This window comes from Rhamphochromis sp. 'chilingali' (assembly GCF_963969265.1).
Source record: "Rhamphochromis sp. 'chilingali' genome assembly, chromosome: 19".
In the NCBI taxonomy this organism is placed as follows: domain Eukaryota; kingdom Metazoa; phylum Chordata; class Actinopteri; order Cichliformes; family Cichlidae; genus Rhamphochromis; species Rhamphochromis sp. 'chilingali'.
In genome coordinates, this window is record NC_137946.1 from 30,124,320 (window position 1) to 30,148,462 (window position 24,143).

The 24,143-nt window shown below is 40.9% G+C and overlaps 1 protein-coding gene and 1 pseudogene across 3 annotated transcripts; one reads left to right on the forward strand and one right to left on the reverse strand.

Moving 5' to 3' along the window:
• The first annotated feature begins 470 nt into the window (after positions 1-470).
• On the forward strand, positions 471-9,596 carry kiaa1191 (KIAA1191 ortholog). 2 transcript variants are annotated; one of them, XM_080866469.1, is made up of 9 exons: positions 471-618; positions 1,805-1,928; positions 2,043-2,109; positions 4,979-5,154; positions 5,228-5,339; positions 5,639-5,766; positions 7,336-7,439; positions 7,555-7,742; positions 8,776-9,596. In XM_080866469.1, exons 3-9 carry the CDS (start codon positions 2,085-2,087, stop codon positions 8,985-8,987), a joined length of 945 nt encoding a protein of 314 aa, XP_080722595.1. In that variant the 5' UTR covers positions 471-618; positions 1,805-1,928; positions 2,043-2,084; the 3' UTR covers positions 8,988-9,596. The 2 variants fall into 2 exon arrangements, with proteins under 2 accessions (XP_080722595.1, XP_080722596.1); XM_080866470.1 differs by having other exon boundaries at positions 8,779-9,596.
• Positions 9,597-11,895: 2,299 nt separating this feature from the next.
• On the reverse strand, positions 11,896-22,181 carry LOC308386835 (rho GTPase-activating protein 24-like; annotated as a pseudogene). The gene is made up of 9 exons (XR_013974731.1): positions 21,401-22,181; positions 19,129-19,242; positions 18,574-18,781; positions 18,366-18,498; positions 18,158-18,231; positions 17,921-18,042; positions 15,740-15,974; positions 13,430-14,374; positions 11,896-13,173 (listed from the first exon to the last, which is right to left on the reverse strand). The product of XR_013974731.1 is annotated as a rho GTPase-activating protein 24-like (transcript).
• Positions 22,182-24,143: the final 1,962 nt, after the last annotated feature.

Genomic DNA, 24,143 nt, shown 5'->3' on the forward strand with positions numbered 1-24,143 from the left:
ACATTTAGCATGCTAACCGAAACCTGTAGAGTCTGAGATGTAGCTTTTGGACTTTTTTTTTTTTTTTGGTGTAATATATCCTGTAAGTTATATTTACTGTGCAACTTCAAGATATTTATTTGAATAAATGTTGTTATTATTATTATTATTATTATTATTATTGTTGTTGTTGTTGTTGTATGTATAAATTCCCTTTATGGGAGAGGTGGGCAGGCAACACTTTTCTGAGATAATTATTATTATTAGGATTTTTATTGCATATTTAATCTCCAAAATATAAGAGGTTATTTTAATAAAACATAACAAAGAAAAAAAAGATTTTTGAAGTAGAAATTGTTTTTATTTGTAGTTACCGGTACTGTTACAGGTACTGCGTTACACCCAATGACTGTGACAGTGTCCTCTCAAGTACGGAAAGGCACACGTGTGATGGCCAATTCTCGCGATGAGATGAGAATGCGCGAGAACAAGCAAAGGGAACCGTCAAGGAAGCGGCTGTTATTTATCGAACCCAATAATGGCTGCTACCCAACAAGTCTGTTGTTCTCTTCGCGCGCTGGTCGACATTGGAGGGTCATCCATATTTCAATCGTCACTTTGAAGCCGTCATTACCTCCGGTAAGAAAAGGCAAACAAAGCAATGCTAACTTTGCTGATAAAACCGTTTTAAAATACCGTCAGTCGTCAGCTGTTTTGTGTCTTTTTGTCCAGCTCAGACTGGTTCCGCTATCTCGTTCCGCCAGACTCCACTCAGAAAATAAATAACTGAACTATGCGGCAGGTTTTGGTTTGTTTTGTAAACGTGAAAAACTCAGTGCTAGGCTTTTTGTGAATATGTAACAACCACTCTCAAATTCGGGAAGGTTTAAAACGTGCCAAACTGCACCAGTTTTAGTGAAGCTGTGCTAAATTGTTATAGACCTATTCTCTTTGACCTGCACATTATCGGCGTGCAGGAATCTCATGGCATGCTATTGGCTCATTAGCTTCTGAATTTAAAATCATGATAATATGTTATCCCAAAAGCAATTGTACAGGCATGGGGCGGTTACCTTTATAACATTAGACTATAAAATACGAATTTCCTCAGTGGAGTTCTGCGTGTGCAGGGGCAGTGGCCTTTATTACGGCTAACCCTGTGACGATTTCTCCATATATCTGCTTTAAGCTTCTTTTAATTCACCCTGTGATTGAAATTCTTAGACAGATAAATTTCTGCATGATAGTTTGAGAAATTGTCCCGGAAGAGGTCGCAGTTTGTTTATTTCCAAGATCACCAGTCAGTCACCTCTGCATCCTCCCAGCCGTCGTGTTTACAGTGTTGGAGGGTATGGCGTGCATGTTTTTGTTCCATGTGGTAGGAAATATGTGTTTAAGGAAACCTTCAGCGTGTGCCTGATTGAAATCTAAGCTTTTATTTTGAAGTGGTCATTACCGGTGTTGCATGCACCTTGCTGCTGCAGCAGGGATTATGTAATGCAGCCTGTCTGCAATCATCCTCTGGAATAATCCTGCAGGCAAGCGGTGGCTATGTCAGTGTTACAGAACAGGATAATGGTCTGTGCTCATTCATTTCACTATCTTTCTCGGTAGCACTAGATGTTTCTCTTTCACTTTGAGATTATAGTTGGTTTTGCGCTCTTTCATGCCTTAAAATACATTTTTTACAACATTACAGTTTCATAAAGTATTGTTGTCGTATTCGACGAAGGATGTTCAACCTCTCTTAATTTAGTGTAACAAGGGTTTGCCTTCAAACTGAAATTTCTCACAGCTGACCTTTTGAACTCTGGTGTCTCTGTAGTTGCTCTGCTGGCCTTGCTGCTCTCCCACAATGCATTGCCAGAGGCGTTTCTGTGTGTCTCACCAACCATCATAACAAAACCCACCAAACCACCTAGTTTACACCAGTGCAGCAAAACGGGAAGGTAGGAGCCTGTCAACCACTGTTCTACTCTTTGTTTATGAGTTGCTGTTTTAATCAGAGGGGGGTAAATATTTATGGAAAAAACACATGTTGAATCTCCTTTCTTCTTTTTTAGGTCCTATTCTGGTCTAACTTGTTCCTCATCTTTACTCCAACCATGTCTGGTTCTGGAGATTTACCAGGTGAGTAATTCCTATGACAGGAGTATTCAAATTTCAGTCAGGACTAGTTTTCCATTGTTAGATTTGGGCCATTCTGTTCATGTATGCAGAAAGAATAGTGCGCTTGCAGCTATGTAGAAGCATCTGAATAAGGCTTTTATTTCGTTGTATTGTTGCCTGTTTGGGAAGAGTGTAAGCCTTGTTTTAATACTTCTAGCTACAAGTATATTTCCTCTAGATGTGTAACATGCAGGCAATCATGAAGTTGCTGTTTTGATAAGAGGACACCTGCAGTTGTTGGCTACATGAATCATTTTTTTCCTGCTGAAAGGTGGTTGAACAAGCTTTGTCCAAGCAACATGAATGAAGCCATTTGTCAGTTAGACAAAGTTAAAAGTTAGACTCTTTTTTTTTTTTTTTTTTTTTTTTTTTGGACTTACCCTTAGCCTTACATTTAGGTTTACGGTTTAGTTCTCATGGTGCCAGTATGACATACTGGATTTCCCCATGTTTGTGTTGTTCCTGCAACTGGATGATTAATATTGTTCCAGGATCAGCGCTACATATCATACCAGCCACATAGTTGAGATGTCATAACCTTAAAAACGTTAAAACTAGTGTCGCAAGTGGTAATTGTGGGTGTGTAATGCAATATTTTGTGTCCACAGATGACACAACCCTTTTTATTTATTTATTTTTTTAACATGTTACAGATGATTATCTTCGAGGCTTTTTACCAAAAGGAAAACTTGAAAAAGCTTTCTAACACATGGTTGATGTTTGTGGGGTGGGGGGCGTTCTTCTGAAGTTTTGCCTTCAGAAGTCAGGTGAGCTGATATAAAGAGAAGCAGTGTAAGGAGCAGGCTGCGGTGGATGAATGGACCCTTTTTAACACGGGAGACTGTCATTTGGGTCCGGGTCAAAACAAAAAGTCAGTGCTGGCTTAATATTTTTAGACTTTATATATTTTAAATTATGCTTTTAAATTTAATTTTCAGTTGTTGCTTAAGTGCAAAAGTGTCAGGTGGATTTAATTCAACAAGGTCAGGTTTAAGAGAGGACATGGATTTGAGTTTATACCTTTTTTACCTTTTCTTTGCAAACATTAACTATGTTTACGAAAGTGTTTTGTTTTTGTTTGTTTTTTTCGTTTTTTTTAAGGTGTGAAAATTGCTGCGGGTAATGACGGGCTTTCTGACGTCATTGCTCCTGAAAGTTACATTTTAACAACCCGTTCGTAACTTTCTCCTCTTTATACAGTTTTTGAGCTTTGTTTCATTATTTTATTTTTTGCATATGTTCAAGTTTTCCTCCCAATGCAAATTGTTGGCATGTGACTGTTGCCAGTCATGGTTTCTTAGTTGTGGTTAAGAGATCAGGAGTTGTTTTTGTTTTTCTACAGAGTTTAGTTTAAAGCATGATATTTTTTATAAATGAGTCATGCAGAATAAATGAAACTTGGGGAGAAATGTGGCATATTTTAAGCTTCGATTTGTAGCAGCAAACCATACTTCACAGATGCTTAATTGAATAAAATGAAGTTGAATATCTAATCAGCACGCTTGTCTTTGCAGCATATTGCTGAGAAAAATTGCATAATTTTGGCATCTCTCATCCTTACAGGGAGAGAATTAAAAAATGATCAAATAATTTGCCTTTGTTTCACTTCCATGTTTTCCACTTCATTGTCCATATGAAGGCACTCACAGTGGCTTCACGCCCACCCTACAGTTTGGGAGTCAATGCCCTGCACACAGAGTGGTGCATTGAGCAGTTGCTCTCCAGATATCTCTGGTAACAGAACAGCTTACAGCAGCTCATCCAAACAACCATGCTCAGCCCCCCTCGGCAACCACATTCTCTATCTGAAGCTGATAAGCTAAATGATTGTCGAAGTAGGCAAAGAACAGACACATATACAAATATACTGAGATACTGATTTATTAGTAAATTGATGTAATAGACTGTAACTTCTGTAGGTCCAAAATAGTTTCCCCACTCATTTCACATCACTGGGATGAAGTGAATAGGGTAACTGCCAGGATGCCGTATGATTAATTCTCAGTTGCATGTTAATGTGCAAAAAGTTCAGCATTTTCCTGTTCACATATAAAAGGATTGCACACATTGTTTTGTCTTCCCCACCAAACGCAGCTGAGCAGATTTCAAGTTAACACATTTATAGTGAGTCCCACGCTGAATCACACACGTTCATCAACTATTAATATCTGTATGTACTATGGTTTATTATTGTTCCTGACACGAACATTAACAAAACAGATGCTTATCACAACATTTGCCTGAAACTGGAACTTCCAGCAGTAGCAGATATTTCTCAACAGTCAATCAATATGATGTAAACATTAGAAAACCTATAAATACGCACTGTTCTAAGGTTTATATACCAAACATGTTTTTTGGGTTTGTTTTTTGTTTGGTTTTTTTTTTGGGGGGGGGGGATTGGGAGAATTGGGTCAGGGTGTATCCACAGGTGTCTTTTCTCACACAGCAGGATTTTCTGCCTTAGCAATATTTATAGTATTTTAAATAATCCATGTGTTTTAGGCATGGTGGAGAGGGCAGAAGGCAGGGTACATGATAGATAATTAGCTGTGGCGTTTCCACAACTGCACAGTCTAACACGACGTGTTCTGAGCAGGTAAAAGGTCAGCTTATGTCTGAACTGACCATGTAGGGGACATGCATTGTCATGAACCTGTAGGTAAGCTTCAGGGCTACAGTCTGACACAATATGAAGATTGAACCACAATCTCAAGCAGTGAATGTGGGAAATCCTGCTAAAACGCATCTCAGAATGATTTTGGAGACTGCACTAGACGAGGGAGAGCTGGTGTTTAGTCCCCATTGGGATTATTTTTTGTGTTTGCAGCCATCGAGGGATCTGGGATGGGTGGGATGAAGCTTCCTGTCGGAATGACCCGGCGTGCCATCAGCTATGACGATAATCTGGAGGCCCCCATGTCCACACCGCCTCATGACATCAGTATCAACAACCTGTGGAAACGACCAATCATACCCGAAAGGAAGTTCACACACCTGGCTGAGGTGACACACGCTGCTTTACTATTAAACTGCCCGTATTTTCAGTGCGTGGGTGCTGATGATGTTTTCTCACCAGGAGGATGAGAGTGATGCGAGTCAGTCTGCAGCGCAGGACACTGGAGCCTCTAGACCACAAGCTGTGGTGAAAACCAAGGCTTCTTCCATCATCATGAATTCTCTCATCAACAGTATGTTACTCCTGTTAATGATGATATTCTGTATTAAGGGTGCATTTATCTGAGTGAGTGTTCTTGACAAGTTTGATCAAATACTATAGCAGAAATAATTTTACATCATGGACTGGACGAAGTGGTACAGACAATGTAATTTAATTAAATACTTTAGGATTAATTTGGAAGAAGAAAATGTGCAAACTTACAGAAAAAGTTCTGGTACAAAGTAGCTTGTTTACTCATTGTTTGAATTTATAATAATTGTGCATGAAAATGCATTCACATTAGAATCAAACTGCTTTTCTCTGTTTCAGAGCAAACTCAGGATAGCGTATATAAGTTTGAGCAGACGGCAGGGCTCTCTGACACCGGCTACACACCCCACAAAGGCCTCACTGCTGAGGAAACGAGACATCCCCATCGCGTGCCCGAAACAATCCAGGTCAGACACACGTGTATTCCGTGTGCACCCAAAATGCAGCTGATTATTTCTCATGGTTGCTAAATCAGCCTTGAATTGAATTTTTACTTTATGCCACCAACCTGGTTGATGGCTAACGAGATTGCTCGCATAACTGTTTCCACCAATTAAATGTGCAATGTGGAACAGAATCCATAAATTCCCACTGAGAAAAGACCAGTGCCAGTCATCAGCAAATATGCATTAAACCAAAAAAAAATCATTTATGGCCGTATCCAATGCTCCATTCGTGATCATCAGAAGTAAGCTGCTGCACCTGTTGTTACTGGTTTTAGGCTGTATCATTTAATTCTTGTTTGGCTCACCAGTTCTACTGTTTTAGTGGGAGTTTATTATCAAAGGGCTCCAGCTGTTTTTAGAATGATATTACAATAGACTGCACATAGATGATACCCAGCAGGGAACCGAAAACTAACAAAGGAAGCCAATGCGCATGCACACGTGCAGGAGACCATAATATTTGGAAGAAAATAACAATAAAACTTCTATTTAATTTTTTTTATATAATGCCACATTAAAACAACAGTCACCTCAAGGTGCTTTATATTGTTACAATAACAGAGAGGACAACCTCAACAATCAGACAACCCACTATGAGCAAGCAGTTGGCAACAGTGGGAAGGAAAAACTCCCTTTTAACAGGAAAAAAACTCCTGCAGAACCAAGCTCGGAGAGTGGCAGCAATCTGCCACGACCAGTTGGGAATGATGGGAGGAAGACGGGACAAAAGTGACACTGTAGGAGTGAGGTGGAAATTAATAATCACTAATCATTAAATGCAGAGAGGTGTATAAACACTTAGTGAGTGAAAGAGGCGAGTGAAGTGCATCATGGGAAACCTCTTTCAGCCTAGACCTATTGCAGCGTCACTAAGACAGGATTCAGGGTCACTGGATCCAGCCCCAACTATATGCTTTAACAAAAGCCTTATCTTAAAAGTAGAGACGGTGTTTGTTTCCCAAATTAAACTGGGAGCCGTTTCCTCAGAATAGAAGGCCTAATAGCTGAAGGCTCTGCCTCCCATTCTACTTTTAAACACTGTAGAGAAGTGCTCTGTTGGAGTGATGCTGTACTACAAGGTCTTTAAGATAAGATGGGGAAGGATTATTCAAGTACTTATATGTGAGGAGGAGGATTTTAAATATTGATTCTGGATTTAGCAAGGATCCAATGATGACCTGACGTTGCCTTTGGAGGAACTGCTGTTTCAAACACTTCCTCTTTCTCTTCAATTTCCCGTGCTTCAGGGTGTTCTGCCTTAGTTGCTTGTTATTACAAATCCTTAAAAAGCCTAACCAGGGTCATAGTCTGCAAATTAGCTGTGGCTAGAAGTCCTACATATACTGTGTCGGTTGCATTTTTGTTTAAATGCAGTGTTATTTATGTGTTGTCCCTGGTATAAAAATAAATACAATACAAATAAAAGCATTTGCCCTGCAAGCAGCATGTTTGTTTCAAAGTGAGTAAAGTAACTGTTACATTTTCACAGAGGTCAAAGGTTTACAGTGTGTTTTGTTATTTCTATTGTAGAAACTCCAGATCCAGAGCATGGAGGCCAAGGAAGAGCGCCAGAGCTCCTCCGCCCACTCCACTCCATCCAACACACCACACAGCTCCCCTAAATCACAGCGCAGGTACAACCACACACTTACACTCAGTGTCCTCAGGTTATCAGCCTGCCCATCTAAACCCAACAATGTGATAAATGCTAAAAACCTAACCATGTTTACACTTTGTGTGTTTGTGAAGAGGCTGGTTCGGCAGTTCGAGTTCAGAGCTCAGTATTGCCTCTTCCTCCAACAGCAGTTTGGACATGGCTGGAGTAGACGTCGGGGGAGGAGGAGGAGGAGGTGTAGTGGAACGATGGGGTGTCTTCGGACCGCGACCACCTGTCCATAAGTCGACCTCTGACCTGGGATCAGACTCCACAACTGCAGGTAACAGCACAGCCTCAGTTTGAAGCCTGTGGAAATGACTTGACTGTTTGCTTGTCTTGTGTAAACAAAACTCGAAAAAGGTTCTCCTCAGAATTCCCATGAGACGTGTTCAATTCAATAAACAAAATAAAGAGTACAAACATGAAGCGCTGCGGTAAGAAACTAAAATAACCCCTCACTATGGAAGAACAAAGGCCCATATGACCAGTTCAGTCCAGGAGTGGGGTTAATGGGTGATTGAAAGAACTTCAGACTGACAGTAAACACTGAACAACATTCAGGGCTGACAACCCTGAGAGACTGATCAGTCATTGACTTTTAGCAATGGCGAGCTGAGATTTCTTCATCGCATTGATATAAAACTACAGCTTACCGATGACTTTTGAGAAACTGCGTTTAGGTCTTTACATGTGGGATGTTCAGTTTGAATCAGAGACTTTTAAAATCTTCTTCCCAGGATGACTTTCGGTAGGTAACCCGAGAAAAGTAATGTTTGCAGGGACCTGAGTGAATGAGATTTTTTACAGCTTAAAGAATTTTTTTCTTTCAAAAGACGTTTCTTTCAGAATTTCACAACTTTTATAGAGTTTGTTAAAAAAAACAAAAAAACAGACAGCTGCTTTATATTTATAGTGTGGTGGGAGAATCAGATTCTTTATTATTATTATTATTATTATTATTACTACTATTGTTATTTTTTGTTTGGGGGGGGGGGGGTAAGAGATTAAATTAGGCTGAGGGGGTTTTCTTGAAGATGGAGAAGTAGTTTTGGGTGTGTTTGTTTTATTTTGGGGGTTTTGGTGGTGTGGGTTGTGTGTCTGTGTTATAATGGGAATTATTTATTTTTATTAATTGGCTCTGACAATGAATTCAAAGAGATAATAATTTAAAAAGAAACCGTTATTTATGGACACATGTTGTAAAATGTTTAAAATGTATTGATTTTTATTTTTTTATTTTTTAAAATATTGTCACTTTATATCAACCACCTTCTGAGCCTCTTGCAAGTTGTATTATCATCTTTTTTTCCCAGCAGGCTTTGCTCTGCAGGCGTACCGTGGCGCTCAGAAGCCGACCCCGATGGAGGTGATGAAGACGCAGGCTCGACTGGCCGACAGCGCTTCCATTCAGAAGGTGTCTCCACCAACAATGGAGATTCCCACGGTGGAGGGTCGGCGGCATGGAACCCGAACACACAAGCTCAAACCGAGAGATATGAACATCCTGACGCCCTCCGGCTTCTGAGAACGCAAGCTGCCTGACGCACAGACACCACAGGTCCCATGAAATGATGACGTCCTCGTGCTTAGTTCAGTGTATTCCAGTTCTCCTTGTTTTCTTTTTTTAAGTCCAAATCTTTTCAAATGTTACCGTATTTAGGTTATTAACGAGGTCCGGTTACTCTTCCAAATATAAATCCAACAGATTTTGCACTGCCTAAACAGTCCTGTATAAATTTCTGTCGTTAAGCCATAATTTAACCCACCAAGTACCTGCCTTGGATCTGCAAGTGCAACACTATTTGCCACACAGGAGTTTGATGGAGAACGTTGTAAACAAACCTCCACTTAGTCTAATTTAGGTGGCAGGGTGGCTGAGCTGTAAGCTAAGCACCCAAACTGACGGTCAAACATCACAATTTACAGACAGACCTCCTAATCACGTTTGACCTTTAATTACTGTAATAATCTGGTTTTTGGTCAGTTAATCCAAGCTTGTGGTTTTGCCTCAAAATAAAAGTGAACCAGTAAATCTGACTAACTGACTGATTATCATCTGACCTGCCAGAGAAGAACTCTTGCAATCATGTTTCAATTTAGATCCCCCCCCCCCCCCCCCCCCCCCCCCCCCCCCCCCCCCGGTTATCCAAAGGCTTAAACGTCTCTGACCTGAAATTATGCTGGTAATGACTTTTCCCATTCCTCCATAGATTTGGGGGTGAGCAGCTTTATGTAAATATTTTTGAAATATCAACTGTGGAACTTAAACTATTTCATGGGACCTTTTAACAGCAGCTCTAACCACTTAAGATAACCACTGTGCTGTCCACCATCTTTCCCATTTAAAAACAAACATGGTATATACATTTGAAAAACAAAAAAGAAAACCGTGATGCATATTCAGTGTTTCTTGGATGTAAAATCAAACGCATTGACCAACCAGGTCAGCATGAATCACCCCACAATGAAGTGAGGAGCTTATGTTGGTGAAGCTGAAGCTGAAACTGAAGATGGTTGCGATCCAAGTTTATAAGTATCATATACTAACGCACTTTATCCTCATCATAACTTCTAACTCAACCCCAGACCCTCTGCTGTCACGCAGCCCTCCAGGGTAACGATGCTAAAGCTTCCTCTGATATGTTCTGCCTGTCACTAAAATATTTTTCTTCCATTTTGGGATGAATAAATAATAAATTTCTCGGGTGCAGTTCAGTATCAGACAAAATAAACAGACAACGATTCTCTAATTATATTGTAACAAGTTTTGTCTCAGGAAAATTGTCAGGCTCCTCAAACGTTCCAGTTATTTCTTTTGCAGAAAATGGTTTTTGTTTTGTTTTGTGGGATATTTAATGTATAGATTGAAGTTTGCTTGTTTTTTTTCCACTTCCTCTTTTGCAAAAGATTTTATTCCCTTTTTGGGTATGAGAAAAAACTATCTTAGTAAATTTAGGAAGAAAAGCTAAACGATGGGAAGAATTCCTGTTTGTAGTTAGTGCTTATTAGCTGATGTGTGCCCAGTGAGCATCCTGCAGAAACCTTCACCGATGCTCTTTCTGCTTTTGGCAGTTTTTTTTGTTGGGGGGGGTGTTCTCCCCAGTTGCAACAGTGTGCAAACAAATGTTCTTCATCTCTAAAAGGCCTTAATATACAAGGAAGTAAATGTAATGCAAGGTTTTATTTTACTTCTCTTAGTGGTCCTACAATGCTAGCTTACTGGTAATTATCGATGTTATATGCAAAGTCTCTGCAGGATGATGCATGCTATGCTTCTTAGAAAATACTGGGCGCTGTAGTTCCACCGCTAAATGAAAAGGTAGATCCTGGTTGGAGTTACTGATGATGCACTCTTGTTATGAAGTGGAAACGGTCCCTTTGTTGGGAATAGATTTGGCGTGTTTTGTAACACAGCAGTGGACGATTTCATGAAGTGGAAAGTTCAAAGTCCATGTCATCTGCCACCTGTAACTCTGCTGTGGTGTTTAGTCACATGTTGTTTCCTTTTGGTCCTGTGTGAACAACCCTGGACACAAAAGCAAACGCCACACTGTTGTTAAATGTGTAGCTATTTTTTTGTTTTTTTGCTGTTATTTTTATGTTCACAAGTGCTTTGTGTTTAAAGTGTGACCCTTTGAATCTTCCTCCAGACCGAAGCATCAGAACCGAACCTCCTCTGTATGTACATGTGACTCTGTAGTAGTGACTGAAGTAATGTTTGTTTGGTTTTTTGTTTTGTTTTTTACCAATTAATGGTTCAAAGAAGTTTTCCTGGATTTCCTGAATAAATGTTAAACTCTCATCAGCCACACAGGAGTCAAGTGTTCATTGTGTGTGTTTAAAATCTGTTTCGTCAAACATTTTAAACGGACCCTCCTGCCAGAACAGTTACATTTATCTGTTCATTTTATATCTAAAATAAAAACAGTTATATACGCACAGTGACATCACTTAATAGTTGTTTATCTCCCACATTCTGCTTTATCGTGCTTTTAAGCTCTAAATGTTACCATAATTTCTAAAATGAACATTTTGCAGACTTTAAACTCCTGATTGAGACGATACACTCAACAGCAGTGTTTATTGCAATTATAGATCCATTTACAGTTATAGTGGTCTCCTGTTTTATAACTATGAATTTAATTTAGCTTAATTTTTATAGATCCAGAAACAACTACGGTCTTTTATATACAGCTGTTGTTGGTGCTTTTTGTTAGCTGGTGGATGTTAGGATGCCAACTTGTAACCCATCTAAGGTTTGGGTTTAGGTTCAGTTAACATCCACTCTGTTTCAGTTGACATCTTTAAAGTTCTGAAGAAGTGCTACATCTTCCTTTTATAGAAAGTCTGTGGCTGACTGACGGGCAACAAAGAAAAAAAAAAAATCAAGTTTTTATTTTAACAAGTTTGTTTTTTTTTTATTGTTATTTGGAAATGCATCATCATGCAGTCTTCAAGTTATTTGGCACACTACACTGTAGAAAGAAAAACATTTCCCCTCTGCTTCTGTTGCAGTGCATCTCGAGCCTCAGAGATTTCCTGCAGCGTGTGTCAGTCTAGTTCCCTAAAAAACAGAAGTCATGTTTAACCACATCCAGTCCGTACATGACGTAAAACAGTCTGTCAGCCAGTGTTGGTCCACCTGACTCAGAGATCTTTACAAAGTAACCCAGACTGCTCTGATGATTTGACCTGTGAAACAAATGTTATTTCAAACCAGTCTTTCCATTTAGGACAACAAAGTTGATACCGGCTCACTTTGATGAAAGACATTTTGGTGAAAGGTTTTTTAATTTTGTAGGATGAAAAATATGAAAGTGCATGTGAGCTTGTTCAAAAAGATCTATGTGGTTTATGGATGCATGCCAACAACAACCTAGAGATGATCACTGAAAAACCACTTTAGCTTCTCTTTATGGTTACTGTTTACTCAGCAGGAAACGCTGGGAAAGTCAAATCAATATCAAAATTTTAGATTATGCGTCCCACATTGTTCCACACAAACAGTCTTTGTCCTACATTTGTTTGTTGGGATCTGGTCACCTGAGTTCTGTCTTTCTGAATATCCTGACATATTCCTCATATGTCAGGTCATAATCCACGTCAGGAAGCTCGTGTTAGAATATCTCTGAGGTGTATCTGTGACTCTGCAGCAGCCTGAAAATCCAAGAAGAAAGTCGAGTAACTGGGCAGCGATAGATCGAGCAGTCCACCTAAGCATAGTTTTAGAGAAGACCAGCATTAGTGTTCCCTCTACTACATGGACACAAAAAGTGAACAAAGCTGGAATTCTCTGACATGTGGTCATAACACATCGTAATCCAAGCATCTCAGATGTGTGGGTCATCTGTGACGTTTTCAACTTGGAGAAGGTCGACGTCCATGCTGAGAGCGTCTTTCTCCCCCTCCTCCTTTCACACTGTTTAGTGCCCTCCATTGCAGGCTTATCCAGATCTGTCAATACACATCTTCAGATACTCCCTCCTACTCTCCCTTTTTTGTCTTCTTCACTTCTCCTGATATCTCCATACATCTGGAAAAACAGCTCCATGTCTCTCTGCAGTTTGGTGTTTCGGCGGTCGGCGTCTGCTTTGGCTCGCTCCATCTTGCGAATCTTGATTTCAGCAACACTTTGGCTGCGCTTCTGCTGCTCCAGGCTGGCCCGCAGGACTGCAACCTGCCTCTCAAGGACGTCATTGCAGCGCTCCAACCTGCAGAGACACCATAAAACGTGGTGAAGGCTTTAAGCAAACACTGGTGGCACGCCACACATTATATAGGATCATTTATGCTGATTCTATTACAAGGGAGTTTTTCCTTGCCACTGTCGACGAGTGCTTTCTCATAGGTGGTTGTCTGATTGTTGTGATTTCCATTATTGTTGGCTCTTCATCTTAAAGTGCTTTCAGGCAACATGATTTGGCACTATATAGATAAACTGAATTGAATACACTGAAGGTGTCTCACCTCTGTATCCTGGTCTGGTACTCAGACTTCTGCTGGGCCATCCTTTGCCGCAGCTCATCCAGGAGTGAGTGGGTGTCCCTGGGTTGTAGATGATCTTCAGCCCCCTGGAGATCAGGAGAACCTGAGGGAAGGAAGACATCTGAGCTGCCTGTACTAAGAGGGCTGCCACTGCGTACTGAACCCGAGGCTGGAGAGTTTGGGTGGTGGGTGTGGTCGTCATGGTCGTTATCACTGTTTTCATCATCATCCTCGTTGCTATCTTCATGATCGTCTTTGTCACTGTTTTCCTTCTCTGCTTCCTGATTTGAAGGCAACCCTCCATTTCTGACTGGACTAACTACACCGACATCATCACTGCTTTCATCCAATGGTAAAACCTCGCAGGAAGACCATGAAGAGGAATCCCTCGTGCGCTCCACTTCTTCAAGCTCTGCCTCATCTTCACCAGTTCCAATGTGGCCTCCGGAAGAGTTCATTTTCAAATGTCCATCAGTGACATCCATCATTGGTGGGTGTAGAGACACTTTGCTCAGATTGTCATAGGCGGAAGGGGTGCTCTCCTCCTGACCCTCACTGCTGCCCCCACTGGCTGTTTCTGGCACTGCACCCTCTTCCTCAGCACCAGCAGAGCTCCAGAAAGCAGAGCTGGCCTCTCCTGGGCCTGGCCAAACTTTGGTCCAGCCCATGAGCTCTGGTCTGGGCTTAGAATTTTCTGGCACCTGGAAGCTGGTTTCAGAGGCTTGAACATTTCCACTGGGTGCTATTTGGTGAGTGTTATGTTGGTGACAGTCGACGTTATGTCTGTCAGAGTGGTGCTGAGTGGGCTGACTGGAGGAGGGTGTGGGGTAGAAACAGTTCCCCGGGTGGGAGGAGGTGTAGCGATGTCCGAGATTCCTTTTCGGACCGGAAGACAAGTCTGATTTGGCAGCAGCTGAGAAGGCACAGCTAGACAACAACAACAAAAAGTTAGAATTTGAAGTTGAGGCACATTCTTGCAGCTGAAATCATTTTTCTTGCAAACTTTAAAAGTTTTAATGACATCAAGTGACAATGAAAGAATGCAAGTAAAGATGTGAAGGAAGAACAGGTTGTTGGGATAGACACAAAGACTGGGGATGATTATCTGGGATCCATCTCTTGCACAGGAAGCACATGAGCAAGGCTTAGATAGAAGAGTCTGGAGGAAAACAGAAGAGGACAGGTACCTATGGCAAGCAGGTGAGGTGTGGGTGAAGCCACATATTCTCATTCCCAAGACATCATAAGTTGATGCTTGGTTAGAAACCCGGTCTCGTCATATTTTAATTGTATTTAATTTTATTTATTTAGCACCAAATCACAACAACAGCCACCTCAAGATGCTTTATATTGTAAGCTAGAGACCCTACAATAATAATCAAGGTATACCCAAATATCATCATTTTCTGAGGCACTGATTTTAATAAGGAACAACAAAACTACAGAATTCCACAAAAAAGAACCAGAAGCCAAATTGTTGAGCCCTCTTTACACCTATTTATTGCACTTTAAGTTGCTCCTACTTTGGTTTGGCTAGGTTTAGGCTGAAATACCCAGCGCGTCACAATCTGAGGCCAGTGGCTACTGACAAAGTTGACATGTTGACAGTGAGCATGAGTTGGCCATGATCTCTATTGTTTACAGCTGTGCACAAACCTGTCTCTTGTTTGTTTGTTGTTGTCTCATTCCAGACCTTTTAGATTTGGATCTGGAGATTCGTGTCCTCTCTTAGCTGCCATTTGTTGTCTGACAGTCACAGCCCTGCCTTTCTCTATTTTACCTCTTTGGGTCTGTGTGAGCTCCGCCCTTCTCTCCATCCTCCTGTATCTTCTGTATCTGAAATGTGTCCTCATATTTTTCTTTGCTAAGTGAATTGTGTCTTGCTCCTTTCTCCCTCTGAGCTTTGTCCTATCTCTTCCTCCTCCCTGTAAATTGTGTTTTCTCCTCTCACTCGGCCAGTGGTGTCATCTGTTTTCCATTCGTGGGAAGTGTCAGTCCTTCGCCCTCTGTGTAAATGTTGTCCTTGAGTAATGCCTTGTGTGTGTATGAGTGTGTGTGTGTGTGTCTTTCCTCTTCCCTGGCCTTTGTTTTTGTGGTGTAGCTTCTCCCTAGATGTCTTCTGTCATTAAAATTTGTGTCTATCGACATATTACTAATCCTTACATTAGGACCTATTTGTGAGTACTGACTTGGTACCCAGAGCACCCAGAGACAGTGTAAGTTTTGAGTTGTGAGGTTTCCACATTGCGATTGTTAGCTGATGGTGAAGTTGTTAGAGCAGGTCAGTTTTACCTGGAGCTCTCTGCGTCTGCAGCAGGCTGTCCCGTCTCCCTGAAACGCTCCGCTATGAGAGGCAAAGACAGCTGGCGAGGGCAGGGAAACGGGTGGAGATGAGGCTGCTTCAGAGCGCTTGGAGATCCATGTGAACTTCTAGTTGGGCGGGCATAGATGGGTGGAGAAATTTTTGCAAACAGAGACTCGTGTTCTGTGATCAGCTCTAACATTAACACCTGGACCAGCGCTGCACCTAGAGCACAGACAGATATTCTCATTAGACCTCGCTGCTTGTGTTCACAACCTTAGAAAATTCACTGCAGTCAGACCAATCAGATGACCACTATTATATCAGGCTAGTCGGGTGTGTATGCTGCTCACTGTGTTCTAATATTAACTTAAGAAAGAAAGAAGCACTGGCTGCAGCACATGGAGCATAATAGCATCACAGCTAAGCAAACAGGGAGTCATGCAGCTGACTAATTTGTGAATTACACTTCTAAACGATGACATCATCATTTAAACCTTGGCATACCGTACATATTAAGATTAATGTTAAGCTTCTTTATTTGTGATTGTAGAAAGATTCAACAACATTTATTTTGGTGACTATCAACCAACGGCAACTGAATCAGAATCAGAATCAGAATACTTTATTGATCCCTGGGGGAAATTATTTTTTGTTACAGTGCAGATAAAAGTGGCTTAAAAACTCACATACACACAAAAATACTAGTAATTAAAAGAGCTATCAAAAGTATCGATCAAAATAGCTATGTATCAATGAGAGGAATACATAAAAATACACACAATACAATATATATAGATATTTATAAAGATATTTATTAAAGCTACTCCACAGTGTATATTCTGGCTTTTTGGTGTTTTGAAAGTGACTTGTCAGCAGTGTTGGTCAAGTTACTTGAAAAAAGTAATCAGTAACTAATTACTGATTACTTCCCCAAAAAAGTAATCCCATTACTTTACTGATTACTTATTTTCAAAAGTAATTAATTACTTAGTTACTTTTTAAAAACACGATTTACAACCTGAAGAGGTGATAAAGCGATAGATCTTTCGGCTCAATTCTACTTTTTCTACATAATCCATCATACAAAATGTAATCAAATGGAAAAGTCTCCTTTTTTAAAACTTGTTTTATTAGTTTTAATCTTTTAACTTTATGCATCAAGCAAAAATTTTATTATATGCAACATTCTCTGACTGGAAGAAATTTGTTTAATATGTAAATCTATTTTCTGCCCAATCCAGCACATAAAATAAAATATTTTTTGTGTTTACACTCACTCTTTCAAATAGATGCAAGTAAAACACAGCAGAAAATAAATAAAATCAAAGACTCAGTGGTCCTGTTGCTCTATTTTCACCTGTAAACCAGGAGTGGGGTAGGCGGAGGTTTACCCTGGTGCAGGTGTGCCGCAGCGGTCAGTGGACGAATCCGCGAATTTCTCTGTGCATTTCCCATTACGTCGTTGCGCACTCGGTGCTTGCTTGGAAGTTTAGGGGGGTTTTTCACTGTAAAAAGAAGTTTTCTTCCCACGCACAACGGACACTAATGTTTTTGTCACTTTTTATGGAATCAAACTTAAAGTAAGGTCAGTACTTCCACGCTTTAAACACTGCACTCGATATATTATCCATTGTTGATCTGCACACAGCTGTTGTCATGAACGTCGCACTTGCTTACGTCACTGTCATGAGACATTCTTGCAAAAAAAAAAAATCACGGTTTTAGTAACGCAGTAATGCAGCGTTCCTATGGGAAAGTAGCGGTAATCTAATTACCGTTTTTGCAATAGTAATCCCTTACTTTACTCATTACTTGAAAAAAGTAACGCGTTACTGCCCATCTCTGCTTGTCAGTCACAAAGAAGACACACCCTAAAGCTTACCCTGCTTTATCATCCATTTAACTCTAAATATGGGACCATAACTTTTAAAAATGAGCTTCATGCTGTACTAAAGAATATCTGAAATAAGTGACTAGTGAGAAACTCATCTTCAGGTCAATCATCAAGGTCATACCCATGACACGAGTAGTAGAGTCACCCCCTTGTGGCCAATAAAAATCATGACGGTTTATGGCATTTCTGCATTTACTCTCTTTTCAGACTTGGAGGCTGTGTCTGCCTTTAAAATAAAATCTACAGATGGCACAAGTGTTCATGTCCTGTTTACCTCCCACGATGCTTTGTGGGTCTTCAGCTTTGGCTCGGAGGATGTTTGGTCCAAACACGGTGGCCAAATTCTGGACACTCATCTTGTTGGTGCAGGAGTAACTGTGGACCTCAGTCAGAAACCTGCACAAACACACACACATTTCCAGTACCCATGACAAGACTAATCAAAAAAACACTCATTCGGTTTGACTATTATTCTTACTTTACTATTATTATTATTAAGGGGTGGTCTTACTGGCAGATAAAGTTGAGCAGGTTGAAGTTTGCAACTGGTAACTCATGAAGAAGAATTCTTAACTCCCTCAAACCCTAAAAGAAAAAGGAGAGCAATGCATCAAGGTGACATGTTAAACCACTGAAGGCTAAAATAAGAGTGCAGATTTCCAGAGGGGCGAAGCTGCTTTTAATCAAACAAACTGCTTGATGGTGCAGTGTGCAGTTACCAGTGTGCGGTCACTTGACAGCTTTTGGCCACAGAGCAGGAAGTCCTGGTAGTGGCTGTAAGGAACCAGCGGTTCAGGCAGCTGTCTGAGGTAGAGCTTCAACAGTGATGCCACCGTGTGGACGTCTGTGTTACTGCAGATAAAACGTTTTATCTTAAGAGAGCAGATCAGAAGAAAAGCAAAGGGAACATTCAGAGAGGAACTTTACCTATCGAAGGATGGCCTCTCTCCTGAATCGAAAGCCTCCTGCAGCTCTTTGACTAAACTGGCCCGTCCAGGCTGGCGAAACAAGCCCACTTCATGCAGACCTCGCTCTCGAATGAAGGTCACGCATTGCTCCACCACCAGAGGAACCAAACGCACCCCATAACGCCGCTCATACAGCACCGTTTCCTCCAGGCGCTGACCAAAGACCCCTGCAAGAGGGAAAGATTTACTGAGTGCTCTCTCTGAAGAGTCTTCAAATCATAAACAATAATAAGACTTTACAGTGTTAGGTAAGACTTGTAGGTGACCTTGCACATCACATAGCTCTAGTCGCATAGAGTCAATTTGACAACATGAGCAAGAGGAGGCAGGGATGCATGCATGAACTGTATCTGGGATGCTTACAGCGCCAAAGTGTTGTGTTTGTATAACAACACATCTCAATCCTTAATCTCAGATACCCTTCATATATATCGAGCAAAACCAAATGAAAGCAGGATATTTTTAAGCTGTGTACCAGTGAAGAATGAGAAATAAAGCCAATGAATATATGTACCCGTGAAAGGGATCCAGACACCCTTGTTAAGGCTCTTCAGCCACTCGTCACCCTGACCGGCGCTGTTGGATAAAAAGAAATAGGAGCCTGGGCTGGCCAACACATCTCTGTTACCTACAAACACACAAATGGGGAGATGTTAAGGAGCTTACTCAGGTCAAGTCTGGACTTGTTATAATAAATCCAGATATTATTACCTATCCTCATAGTACTTTTATAAAACATCAGATCATAATTTAAAAAAACAACTTTATTGCACTTCTCTTATGCTGTTTAATGATTATCACTTGTAAAAGCAGAATAATGGTGTGATATTGGGTTGATGTCATTTTATTTGAAAGTGTTCTGTTTTATTCTGTTATCGTTCGCCCCTCCTCATTAGTTTCAGCTGGGTTTAGGCTGTCACACCTGCGCCCAGTTAGTCATTGGTCTCCTCAGTGTATTTACCCACGGATGTCTTTTCCTCGGATGGCAGATCATCTTGTATTCACTGTAGTAAAGTAATTCAGGTCTTCCTGGATTCCCCACTTTTTTTATTTCCTTGTGTGTGACTGCTGGACGGTTCTATTGATGCTCCTTGATTGTTTGCCACATAGATTGATCTCCTGTTTATGCCTCATGTTGCCTCAAATGACAGACTTTGTCATACTAACATTAGACCTCTCCACACTTGATGAGTAAAACCTTTAAAGTCTGATTTGGCTTGGACACAAAAAACCTAGTTGCTTCTATGTGCTCTTTACTAAACCTTCATTGCTTTATTCACAGTTGACAATAATCCTCATATATTTTATACAGGGCCTTGGAGCAGCCTCACTGTGCATAGACTTCCTGAATCAAACTGTTTTATCTCTTTTCCTTCTCTTCCCTTTAAGCTTTCTTATGATTGGCTGCCCATCATGAACACACACTGGAGCAGCAGGAGGGCGGAGCTTCTGTGGTAGAGTGTGGGGTTGCAGCAGCCTGTCTTACTGGATTACGATTATTCTTTGTGGCACAGATTCAATAAGGTGCTGGAAACATTCCTCTGAGGTTTTGGTCCATGTTGATGTGATAAAATTCATGCAGCTGATGCCATGATGAGCTCAAATGTGCTCTACTGGATTGAGATTTGGTGACTGTGGAGGACATTTGAGTACAGTGAGCTTTGTGACACGGTGTGTTATCCTGCTAGAAGCATCAGCCATTAGAAGATGGGTACACTGTGGTCATAAAGGAATGGGCTTAAGCAGCAACAATACTCAGCTAGGCTGTGGCAGTTAAGTGATGCTCAGTTGGTCCTAAGGGACCCAAAGTGTGCAAAGAAAATATCAGGATGGATCCATGCTTTCATGTGACTTACATCACAGTCTGATGCTACAATTCCAAAGGTCACAGCAGAAATCAAAGCTGCTGAATTTGGTCAGTCCCTGCAAACTGTAGCTCCAGGTGTCTGTTCTTAGCTGAGCTTAACTTCAAAGTTTGGTTGTAATGAATTGTTATTTGACTTACTGTCGTCTTCTTATCACCTTGAAACAGTCATTTCCCTCTGATTTCTGCATCAACAAGGCATTTTCACCCAAAGAACTGCTCACTGGATAGTTTGTCTTTTTTTAGGCAGTTCCCTTTAAACCCTACAGACAGGCTTGTGCAGAAAAATCCCAGAAGATCAGCAGTTTCTGAAATACTCAGACCAGCCTGTCTGGCATTGACATCCATGCCAAGTTCCAAGTTGCTTCCACATTTTGAACTTCAGCAGGCTATCTCAACCACGTCTACAGACAAAAGCAGACTAGATCTTCTTTTAGTAATTTAATTTATAGTTATAATGATGAACACAATTTTGTTTTGAGGAAATTCTATATTTTCTATTGTGGCATTGTTGTATTTTTAGAATAGTAATCCTGTGTAAGCTGGACTTCAGCAAAGCAGCACTGTTGTATCTATATATATACCGCAGTGTCACATCCATTCAAATATGCATTAACCTTCTGATATAACCAGCATCAGGACACAGAGACATCTCCCCACTTTAATCACTGACTCTTGACGCTTTCCTCTCTCCTCTCATCCTTTCATCCTTTCATGCTCCACTGTCTGTACTCCTCAAAGTCACATGAAACACACAGACACATATGTCTGAAGCACACTAAAACACACACACACACAGTCACCTGAATCTGAAGACCCTGACTCAGCATTTAACAAGTGTCACTCAAGGGCAACACACACTAACTCACACAGCTGGAGTTTGGGAGAGATTAGCGATGGTGTGTGTGTTGGTGTGTCTTACCTTTGTGGCCCGTACTGTCATGCTTCCAGGACTTGAAGCAGCTGAGTCCCATGCTGCAGCACTCCTGCGAAGCGCAAACTTCACACGGCAATGAGGAATTTTTTTTGAAGACTAGTAACTGAATGTGAGCATTTCGGAGAGTGCAGTTGCATAAAAATGAAAAAACAAACATACAAAACAAGATTCTTCTAATTTTGCTGTCGTTGCACTTACGCTTCCTCCTCCTATCAGCACTCAGTTTCATCTAGCAGGATTTCAGTCTGGTTTTGAACATCTTGGTAGCTCAAAAGGAGTTAGAAAAACCTTTATGGGGGGTATTTCTGGATGGACGTGGACCATGACATACACAATCTTGGAAATGTCCTTGGGTGAAGGTAAACTTTAGATTCTTGGTGGATAATACTGCTTAAAGAGAAGTTCTGGTAGAAATATTTTTAATATGAAATTCCAGATCCCAGCAGGAAGCTTTCTTGGGAAGTTTCAGAGAATTTCTTTCTTTCTTGTGTCTTCTTGTTTTCCTCTTCTATTACTACCCAGTTTTAGTTAGTAGAGTAGTTTTGAACTTCTTGGCACACCATAAAGAGCTCATACTTGTTCAAAAAAAAAACTTCAGAAATAGACATTGTTGGTGGACAAAGACCACAAAACACATGTTGTTGTATAGACTTTGGTCTTTTTTTAGTGAAAACTCTTGCAGAGATGCATTTGATGAAGAATTGACCTCAATTTCTTGATGAATACTGTATCAAATGTAAAAAAGTGATCCTGATAGTGACAGAAGCTTAATACTATATGTCATTTGAATTGTTTTTTACAAAGAGCTTCCTTCTTAAATGTAAAGACAATCACACATTTCTTGAAAAGAAGTCCAAGTGGATATCAAACCTTAAATACAGGATCCAAATGATTCAGTTCCTCTTGAAGATGATTTCTTGGTGGATATTGTAACGTCAAATGCCTTAAAAGGAAGTTTAAACCAAAGCACGAGATCCAGAGGGATATTAAACTCCTGGAAACCTCAACTTGGCCTTGATTGACAAAAATTTCGACAAAGAATCTTGTAAAGCTGCTGTTCCTATCTGTAAACAGACATGTGTCTGAAGGAGAGGTTTCTCGTAGATGAGGGGTGTGAGATTTTAACTTCAAATGGAATGATATCTCATGGTTACAGAGCCTCTTTCGGTACAAGATTTCAGCTTTGGGATTTGCTGGACAAACACATTATGGGAGGTTCCTGGAGGGAGTCTGTTTTTCTTTAAAGTTGTCATGTTAAATTAGATTTCTAGTGGATACTACTGGACATTAAGCAAAGGGAAGTTCCAGTATACTGCACTCTTTCCCACCTCTGCAAGCAGACAGCTCATCTCTCATGCTCTTCTTAAAATAGTTTTCCCTTCTTCCTTTGAAAATCTTCATTGGGCTTGAGCACCTTGTGTTGATTTTAGGTTGTGGCTACCTAAACAAAAAACAATCACAATTTTTGGCAACATTTTTTCAGCCATCTCTGCTCTGTGAACACAAATGAAAAGATGCATAGCAAGCACAACCTTCCAAATGTTCCAAGTTGCTTGTTAATGAAGCTTCTTCAAATAGCTGTTTTCTCCCTGCAGAACTTCTGGGGTAATGTCAGCCATTACCCCAGCAGATTTCTCTATATCCAGAGCCCAAGACGTCCAGTCTTCATTTTTCCTTTTCCTCAGACACCCATGAACTCATCACTACCTCCAGGAGTGAAACGTCTCACTTTACTTCCTGTATCTCACGATGACTATCAACGGATCAGTATGATTTCCACCCGTCTCTCCCTTTGCATTTCTTTTTAATTGTATATTTTCTTTCAGAAGTTAAAAAGTAAAACCATCTATCCCCCTCCCCATTTTCAGTCCCTCCTACCAGAGAATCAAACTACTCCATCTTCTATTTGGAAAGACACAATCTTAATACTTATTCCTGCATCCTTCCTCGTCTCCCTCTTCACGTCCTTTGCTTTATCTGCTCGTTATCTTGCAGTCTCGCTCCAGTTACAGTCTACACATCTTAATGTCCACGTCATTGCCAGCCCTTTCCTTCTTCTTCCTCCTCTCCATCCCTTTCTATCTGTATCTCTCGTTGTCCCTCCCTTTGTCCCCATCCAGCTTGTCCTTCTGTCTCATTCCCACTATCCCTCTCTCTCTCTCTCTCTCTCTCTCTCTCTGTCTCTTAATTTCCCAGCAGTCTGTATGCCCCCACTTGGCCCCCTCCCCATTTACCTCATCAATAACCATAGTCTCTGCGTGTGCGTGAAGGCTGTGCATTAGGAAAATTGGTTCACTGCGACGCAGTGCTGTTTTACCAAAGTAATCACAGCTGATGGTGAGAGAGAGAGAGACAGAGAAATGGAGAGAGAGAGATGATCTGGCTCAAATTCTGCTGCTGCTGAAGTATGGCCTGCTGCAGAGAGCGCGCACACACACACACACACACACACACACACACACACACACACACACACACACACACACACACACACACACACTGGTACCATGATTCAAGCAGACATTAAAGTAAGAGAGGCTGTCCGGTCCAGTCAACTTTTGAACTCCATTAAAGTATGAGGAGCCTCTCTCGCAATACAGTCCAATTCAATAAGCTTCATTGGCCTGATGTAGGATATAATGTACAGTGTACTCCTGGAGCCTTTTTCAATACAAGGAATCAAATAAACAGTTGTCTGCCTAAAGGTTAATACATCAAAAGAATGTGG